Consider the following 9,668-nt stretch of genomic DNA (forward strand, 5'->3'; position numbering starts at 1 on the left):
CTAAATCATATACCAAAAGACTATTATACCATTACTTGAATAATTAGAAAATGAAAATAAGTGAATTGTAGTCATTTCGACACGATTTTTTTTAACCGTCAAACGGAGGGTATAATAATTAGTACCCAACACTATAATGTTGAAATGATGGGGATCCAGATGCTCTATTTGGTAGGTTGAGGACTCAAATGCAACACTTAACTTAGTTTGAGGACAGAATGAAAATTTCCCTATATAAATAAATAGTGTCATTCATAGTAAAAACTAATGGCAATCGTCCTAAATGGTATATATGTGTTACTTTGTTATTTGATGCAAAAATGTGATGAGATTTTTTATTGCCTCGTGCTTCAAATAAAAGAAGTGACACATATATGTCACTTAGGAGAACTATCATTAATCATTGCTACGAAAAATATTACTCTATATGAATGTATATTTGAGTACGTACATATGAAGATAGAGAGAGAGATGGTCACGAACTGGTATACGTTAGGAAAAGATGCTACTGAAACAGGGCTGCAGACAGGGTTTTTTCGCATTGGTTGTGCTGGAAAATTAATCACACATAAAAAAACATGTTTTATATTTGACTTGTGTTTAAATAATTAAATAATACCATAAATGGAAATCTACAAGCTCTAGTCTAACAATTGTGTTCTCACTAACTTGTTTGGTAACGTATACTATACAAGGGACAATATCAAGGAAGACTAAAAATTTAAAATACTATCTATCATAATGTCTAATCTTGTCGATAATTCATACCAAGCATGCACTTGATTTGCAAAATGGTGGAAGGGATCGACAAAGAAGATTAAGCAAGTGAATCATCCATCAAAGAATCAATAATGTCCTCATTGGTTGCTCCTGTCAACTCTTTTGCTCTCTGAGCCTGATGTTCCCAATCTGTTCGAACCAAAAGAAACAACATGGTCACTGCACAAGAGCCCTGTGCAGCCAAAAGTCCAAGCCAAAGTCCCTTGAAATCATACCCCAAATAGAACCCTAACCACAATGCAATTGGCATCCCAACTAAATAAAAGCACCCCAAGTTGATATTAGCCCCCAACTGTGGTCTAGCAGTTCCCCTTAGTACCCCACAACCAGTTGTTTGTGGGCAATTTCCAAGCTCACATAAGCCTATTATGGGCAAAACCATCGATGTTAAAGCGATGATTTCCGCATCTCGTGTGAACATTTTAGCCCATGTGTTCCTCACCATAATGGCAAAAAACAGCGCTGAAACTCCGAGTACAAAACTCGTTGTTAGTCCGAGAATCGCAGAGAGTTTCGCGGTATTAGGCCTGTTGGCACCTAGTTCATTTCCAACCCTGGTTGATATTCCAAAGCTTAAAGAAGATGGAAAAATGTAGATTAAAGCTGTGGTTTGAATCAAAATCCCCATTGATGCTACCGTTGCTCGAGGGTTCAATAATAATCCACATAACAAGATCATGATTTCGTACCACCACCACTCTAAACATACACTAATGCAACTTGGAATTGCTAGGCTTACTAGAGATTTCCAGCCCTTGAAGCAATCTGATGATATGCCACCCCAAGTTTTCTCGTAGGTCCCGGACATTACAACGTAGGCGATTAATGATCCTACTAGGTTGAAATTCGTCCAAACTCCGGCTAGGGCGACGCCTTTGATCCCGAGATTGAGGAATGTGACAAGAAGATAACTTATAGGAATGTGGAGAAGAATGGCTAAAGCTGCACAGTATGTCAAAGGAAACGTTATGGATTGAGTCCTAAGATATATTCTTAAAGGGTGAAGAAATGATTGTGCAAGAAGATCAGGAATAGAATAAAGAATATAGGATTGTGCTTGTGTTGAAATATCATGATCTTGACCACAGAAAAGTAAAATTTTCTTCATGTTGAACCATAAAAACCCAATGGGAATTGATGACAATAAAAGTAAAAGAACTGTTTTTTGAAAGGTAAGGCCAATAAGTTTGAATTTTCCTGCTCCAAAAGCCTGTCCACAAATTGGTTCCATTCCCATGGCAAGACCGGAGAGGATGGAATAACCGGTGATGTTGGCGAATCCCACGGCCAGCGCCCCTCCGGCTAACGAGAGCTCACCAAGATGGCCGAGGAAGAGCATGGATATCATAGATCTGGAATACAGTAACAATCCTGTTAACACCATTGGAAGAGAAATATTGGCTATGCATTTGGCTTCTTGAATTGCTAGGGAGAAATTTGTTTTCTTGCTCATTTCTTGGGTACATGTTTGTTTTCTGGAAACCAAAGGATTCAACATGTTTTATTGGTATTCTTTCAATTTGATTGAAGCTTGCTTTGTGGGTAGATTTACAGGAACATGGAAAAGAAACCGACAGTGTTGTGGGCTTGGGAGAATTTTTAAACAGAGAGAAGGGGTGGGGATAGATATGCGTGTTTACGGCTGTTTTGGGAGGTTTTATAAGTGTTGAATTTTGGAAAATACGGATTTTTATTTTTATTTTTTTTATTTTTACTTTTTTGAGTAAATTTAAGGAAACATGAATCCAGAAAAGTTTAGATTTCAATTTTATCCGTTACTGTTGCACGTTAAGGTTCTAAATTAATGTGACAAAATTTAAGGAAATAGGATTTTTCCATTATTTTTAGTAAACTTCTCTTAGCTCCTTTTTGGTTTATAGATAAAAAATCAAACTTTTAACAGATTTTAAAAAATTGGTGGAGCGTGTGATAGATTATGATTAATTATTCATTTCAACTTATATTTTAATTATAATTTTTTTCTAAACTAAATAAAAGGTCACGTGAATTTCACACGATTCATGATTTGACGATAAGACGGGTGAACTTGATTTGAATGAAGATTAGAAATGAAAAAGAAAGAGAAGAAAAAGGCAAAGAAAAATAATAGAAACATTGGCAAACCTCTCTCCCTAGCCGACCCATCCTAAAACGTCCTTTTCCCACCCTTTGATACTCCATACTCCATACCCCATACCCCAACTAGATGTAAAATGGTAATGAGGGTTCAAGTAAGTATGAGAAAGGTAATTTTTTTGGAGTATGTATAATTGAAAAGTAGACAAAAATTATTAGTCCGCATGTAAAATTATTATATTAAGAGAATTTTTAGTTGAAAATAAATTTTTAAAAAAAATAAATTTTAAAGAATCTACACCAAACTAAGGTTCAATTTCATAAGTTGAACATATTCGCTAACTTTTTCACTCTATCCGTTAATGAGAGCATTAAGGATGGATGGAGTCTCTCCGGAGAACCAAGTGAAGAATGAAAAACGTTCGTTAAGGCCCAATTGATTCGTCATGGTAGAGAAAAAAAAAATGACACACTGACTGTATGAGCAGAGCTAAGAAATTGATGGATTTAGGGGTCGTAAAGGGCAAACAATACAACAAGTGCCTATTTTGATTTCATCCAGTCATTAATAACTTAATTCTTTTTAGATAGCAATTTTATATAAATCAAGATATGTCTACCACATAATTCAACAAAATCCGTGATAAGTTCTATTCTATCTATGATTAAAAGTAGTGAGTTGGCGGGCATCCAATGGGACTTAATTTGAAGTCATGGACGGCGATTAGACGAAATAAAAACAAACTGTAAATGGTTTGACTGATGCATGCACCCAAATTGTAACAGAAATTTTCCTTTATCTTGAAGTGTCCTTTTTATGACCGACAAAGAGTTAAGACAAACGTCTGCAGTTATGGTTTCTGTATTCTTAATTGTGTTATTAAAACATTTAAAACGTTTTAATTTTGGTCAAGGAATAAGAATTGACGTTCTGTCAAGAAAATACACTTTGAAAGGGGCTCTGTAAGGTTATGACTAAGGTTTGACTTTATTTTATTCTCGACTGTTTCGAGTTTGTCGACATGAATTTTCCATTGATATTAACTTCTTATTTACATGAATCTTGAGACAAACACAAATTTATTTTTAGTAACTTAGCTCAATCATTCAGTTTTGTTGTCCAACCATGCTACAAAGACGAGGCTAGGGTTAAAAAATAGGGAGATACGTCGCAACATTTCATTAGATAGTTAGAAAAAAATCCATAAAGATGTCAGGGGCGGAGCCAGGATTTTAGTTCAGTGCGGGCAAAATTTTTTTGACATCAAATGTCGAGGTTTTGCTCATAGATTTAATGACGATAAAAAAAAAAAAAAAAAAAAGCAATAGTACGACAATACTAAAAACGACATAATTTATATATTACACTTGTTCCTTACAAGTTTTCATACTCTGTGCAAATTGGAACTGCGACGTCGTGATAGGGACGAATTCTCTCATTCACAGACAAAGAGTTGGATTGATTCAAATGAAAGAATAAGTTTGGGTCAATTGAATTTTGAGGGAATGGGTTTAATAGGGCTTCTCTTTCTGAGCTGGACATGGAAGTGGGTTAAACAAAAAAAAGAAAATTATGCCCAAAATTCTACTCGCACTGGACATGCTTTGGGAGCGCCCATGACAGATGCTGCCAATAGAACACATGTCAAAAGCCCACCCTGTGCAAGAAGAATTATTCTTTGTTGTCAAAACATCGAATATCGATGTCAAGTTCATGTAAAATCGCCTCTCATGGTGTGACCGAGTTGGTGAAGTAGGTGAGCTTTGAGGCCGTTAGTCACAAGTTCGATTCTTCATACCAATACTTTCTCGATCGAGTCTGTCGCACAAGGCTTGTCTAGTGCAGTTTACCTGACTAACGTAGTTTGCAGGCTATTGCGTCAACTCGAGAATTTATCCAGTGTGCACCCGAAAAGTAGCGGCTGCGGGTTCCCCCATCATCAAAAAGTTCATGCAAAATCATATTAGGTTTCGATGTCTACATTAGTATCGTTTTTTAGTTGGTTGATACTATCCAAAATTAAACTTGAGTTGTCGCTGTTTCGCGCGGGTTAGTTGCTAATAATTAAAAGGGATCAGACGATTGTGTAAAGGACAAACCTCTTAAAATAAAGTCCCAAAAAGGGGTGTTCTTTTATTGGCGATGACTTTACAATTGGAAATTAGAAACAGAATTCCTCCAAAGGGCGCAAGCACACGAGTTACTGAAAGAAGTGTTTAAATCTAAGCTAAGGAAATTAAAATTACATGTTCTCTGTTCGAGAGTTTTTGATTCGGTCTTTTGCTCTATGTCTTTTCTCCTTTTTATACTCCATGGATGATCTCTTTGTGATCAACCGCCTAAAAACTGCTTGATCGTTCTACAATTGCCCATGGCCAAAAGAAACAAATTTTTTTTTTTAGGGTTTTGGTGGAGACGGGGGGCTCTATTGCAAATAATGCAATTAGGGGTCCCTGGTTGCAATTACGAAAATGGGGTCAATTTGCAAATTTTAAAAGTGGGACCTGTTCTGCAATTTTTTAATTTGGAAGGGTGTGGTGTTAATTTTCAACTTGGGTCAAATTTGTAAATTGTCAAAATGGTTTTGAATTGAATTTTGAATTGGTTTTAAAATGATGTTTTAATTGGGTTTAACGCATACCCTAATTTTGACCCAAAATTAAAATTTATTTAAAATTTGATGACTTTTATATTTTTGTTAAAATTAGGTTTTAACTTAAATATTTAATTTTGGCCCTTAATTGAATTTTATTTTATTTGGGAATTTTGTCCTAAATTAAAATATTAATTCAATTTTATTGGAGTTGGACTCTAATATTATATTAATTAAAATTTGATTTCAATTAATACCGCTTCCCAACGCAAATTAAAATTTAGAGTATGACTCTAATTTAATAATTAATTAAAATCCGATTTTGATTAAATTACTTCGTCCAATAGTTATGGAATTAGAGTTGGACTCTAATTCGAAATTTAGTTAAAATTTGATTTTAATTAAATAGGCCCACCAATTAAGTTAATTAATTAATATGATTAATTAATTATTTTATTATCTCGATCCAAAATTTTGAATTAGTTTTAAAGACTATAATTGCTAGATTTATGAGACATTGCATATAATATTAGATATTATACATAAGAAACATTTATGTGATGAAATTTATGGATGATTATGGACTCGATCATATGGATGTGTTGAATCGTTAATTTACTTCTTTTTGTTTTATGGGCTTGCGAGCCCTTAATTGTTTTGGACCTGCGAGTCCGTTGTTATTATTGTTGTTATGGGCCTGCGACCTCCTTATTATATTGGATCTCTGAGTCCGTTGTTACTGTTATTATTGTGGGCCTGCGAGTCCGATTTATTTTAGGCCTACGTGCCAACTAGTATATGATACATGTTGTAGTTTGACTAATTGAAGGAGCAAGAAGATGTGGACACCACGGAGATGGTGCATTGGTGTTGATCCAATGTTGTACCCCTTATGAATTGACCAACTATACTTGATGAGACCATTGCATGTTAAATCCCTCGTTAAAATATTAAGTTAGTATTATTTGCCTTCCATCATTATAGTGAAAAACGAGAATCCTAAATCGACCTTAACTTGTTGAGTACACTCAAGGCTGGTCTATTAGGGATATGTTTGACACTATGAAATATTTGATATTTCTGAATGATGGGTTTGACTTAATTAAAATTTATCTTTTGTTGAGTACATTCAAGGAGATAAATTTTAGAGACATGTTAAGCTAACACATAAGATGTGTGAAGACAAAAGAGTTGTTAGCTTAATGATCTGGGAGTTGTATGGAGATACAATTGATAATAATATCTATCCAAATATTTTATTAGGATTTGTTGAGTACACTCAAGATCTTGAAACAACGAATGGGATCCCAGCCCATTGGGAATCAAATGTAGATTCAAATAATTTATGTACGAGGGTCATGAATTTATTTTAAACAGTGGGAGCACGTTTAAGTAAAGTTCATATTGAATTTGTGCATATGAATTATAATACATATTAATTCTATGTTTTTCGTCATTTACAGTTTTTGAATCATGAGTAATCATATGAATTTGAGAGGCATATTGGATGCCAACAAACTGACAGGACCAAATTTTCTCGATTGGCACCGCAATTTGAGAATCGTTCTCAAGCATGAGAAAATTGGATATGTCCTTGAGCAGCCCTTTCCAGTGGTACCTACTGAAAATTTCACTCAGGAAGAGGTGGCTGCATACAACAAACACAGTAATGACGATAAAATTGCAGCATGTGTGATGCTTGCAGCTATGTCACCTGAGTTGTAGAAGCAACATGAGGGTATGGATGTTTATACTATGATTTTTCATCTCAAGAAGTTGTATGATGAACAATCTCGTGTGGAGAGGTATGAGACCTCTAAATAACTATATCGGTGCAAAATGGCAGAGGGATCTTCGGTCAGTGCTCATGTACTGAAGATGATTGGTTTCATTAAAAAACTTGGTTCACTGGGTTTTATCATGGATCATGAACTAAGTATTGACTTGGTTCTGCAATCTCTGCCAGATAGTTATTCACAGTTCATTATGAACTTCAATATGAATAAGATCGAATGCACACTCCCTGAGTTGCTTAATATGCTTAAAACTGTGGAGCCCAATGTCAAGGCTAGCACTGGGCATGTCTTAGCTATTCATTCCTCCAAGGGCACTAAGAGGAAAATCAAAGGAAGTTTTAAGAAAACATCCAAAAATGCTAAGGGCAATAACAAAGCAGGCAAGGGCAATACCAAATCTGATGAACCATGCTATCAATGTGGAGTGAAAGGTCATTGGAAGAGGAACTGCAAGGCTTACCTCACTAGCTTGAAGGGAAAGAAGTCTTCTGAAGCTTCTACTTCAGGTATTTTTGTTATCGAGGTTAATATGTCTACTTCATTAATTTCTTGGGTATTAGATACCGGATGTGGATCTCATATTTGTATAAATATGCAGGGACTAAAGAGAAGTAGACCACTGCAGAAAAGAGAAGTTGACCTGCGCATGAGAAATGGAGTAAGAGTTGCCGCATTAGCTGTAGGGACATACTTCTTACCACTGCCTTTGAGCTTAGTATTAGAATTAGAAAATTGCTAGTTTGTTCCCGCCATTACTAAAAACATTTTTCTATTTCGTGTTTGGACATGAATGATTTTTCAATTAATGTTAAGAACAATCGTTGTTCATTTTATAAAGATGAGATCTTTTATGGTTGTGGTGTGTTGCAAAATGGAATTTATATTCTTGATACTGAGTCGTCTATTATGAATATAGAAAATAAAAGGCATAAAAGCGATAATCTAAATAATACATACCTCTGGCATTGCAGACTGGGTCATATTAACGACAAAGGCATTTTCAAGTTACATAAAGATGGATACTTAGGGTCAACTGATTTGAATCATTTGACAAATGCGAGTCGTGCCTGTTAGGTAAAACGACCAAGTTCCCTTTTACTAGAAAAGGAGAAAGAACCACAGAGCTGCTAAGACTAATACATACTGATGCATGTGGACCCATGTCAATAACTGCCATAGGTGGTTTCTCTTACTTCATCACATTCACTGATGATCATTCTAGATATGGTTATGTGTATCTGATGAAATTCAAGCATGAAACACTTGAAAAGTTCAAGGAATTCAAACTTGAAATAGAGAAACAGACTGATAAAAATATTCTCACATTGAGATCAGATCGAGGTGGAGAATTTTTAAAGAGAGAATTTTTAAATTATCTTAAAAAGAATGGGATTTTCTCGCAGTGGACTCCGCCATATACACCGCAACATAATGGTATATCTGAACAGAGGAATTGCACTTTGTTAGACATGGTGTGATCTATGATGAGCCATGCAAATATCCCAAAATTATTTTGGGGTCATGCACTAATTGTTGCGTGCTATACACTTAATCGTGTCCCATCTAAATCGGTCGATAAAACCCCATACTAGTTATGGAGAGAAAAAAGACCAAACTTATCTCATATGAAAGTTTGGGGCTATGACGCTTGTGTAAAGCGAAATGAATCAGATAAATTTGAGGTTAAATCTGAAAAATGTGTATTTGTAGAATATCCAAAAGAGACAATTGGATATCAGTTTTATAATCCCGTTGAGAAGAAGGTGTTCATCTCAAGACATGTCATATTCCTAGAGAAATAGTTTATTCTAGGAGAGGGTAGTGGAAGCAAACTAGAACTTGAAGAAGTTCAAGAATCCACAGATACTGTTGACCAATTAGATGAACTTGAGTCTGATCTTACACCTGTTGACGGACAGACTCTTGATCAGGATGTAGAGAACCCTGAGGACACTCTAGCTCAACGTAAATCAAATAGGATCATTCGACCTCCCAAAAGGTACGAATTCACGATTACTAATCAAGTATTATTAGTCGAGGATAATGAACATACAAATTACGCAAAAGCAAAGTCAAGTGTTGACTCGAAGAGATGGCAAGAAGTCATGGAATCCGAAATGAACTCACTGTATGAAAACAAGGTTTGGACCTTGGTCGACCTTCCAGGTAGGATAAAATCGATAGTTTGTAAATGGGTTTATAAGAAAAAGGTTGATGTGGAAGGAAATGTCCATACATACAAAGCAAGGCTAGTAGCGTAGGGTTACACACAAAGACAAGGTGTTGACTTTGATGAAACTTTTTCGCCTGTAGCCATGCTAAAGTCCATTCGAATTTTGCTTGCAATAGCTGCATACCATGATTATGAGATATGGCAAATGGATGTCAAAACTGGTTTTTTTAATGAAAACTTATAAGAGGA

The 9,668-nt window shown here is 35.3% G+C and overlaps 1 protein-coding gene across 1 annotated transcript; it reads right to left on the minus strand.

Annotated features, from left to right (window-relative positions):
• Window positions 1–567: 567 nt before the first annotated feature.
• On the minus strand, window positions 568–2,394 carry LOC111407521 (protein DETOXIFICATION 49-like). Its single transcript, XM_023037057.1, has one exon. It carries the CDS (start codon window positions 2,276–2,278, stop codon window positions 818–820), a length of 1,461 nt encoding a protein of 486 aa, XP_022892825.1. The 5' UTR covers window positions 2,279–2,394; the 3' UTR covers window positions 568–817.
• Window positions 2,395–9,668: the final 7,274 nt, after the last annotated feature.

The sequence above is a fragment of the Olea europaea genome, chromosome 13 (assembly GCF_002742605.1).
Source record: "Olea europaea var. sylvestris chromosome 13, O_europaea_v1, whole genome shotgun sequence".
Lineage (NCBI taxonomy): Eukaryota > Viridiplantae > Streptophyta > Magnoliopsida > Lamiales > Oleaceae > Olea > Olea europaea.

Excerpts from the sequence above, each read along its gene's own strand:
- LOC111407521 (XM_023037057.1), bottom strand. The coding sequence starts at position 2,278 with ATGTTGAATCCTTTGGTTTCCAGAAAACAAACATGTACCCAAGAAATG.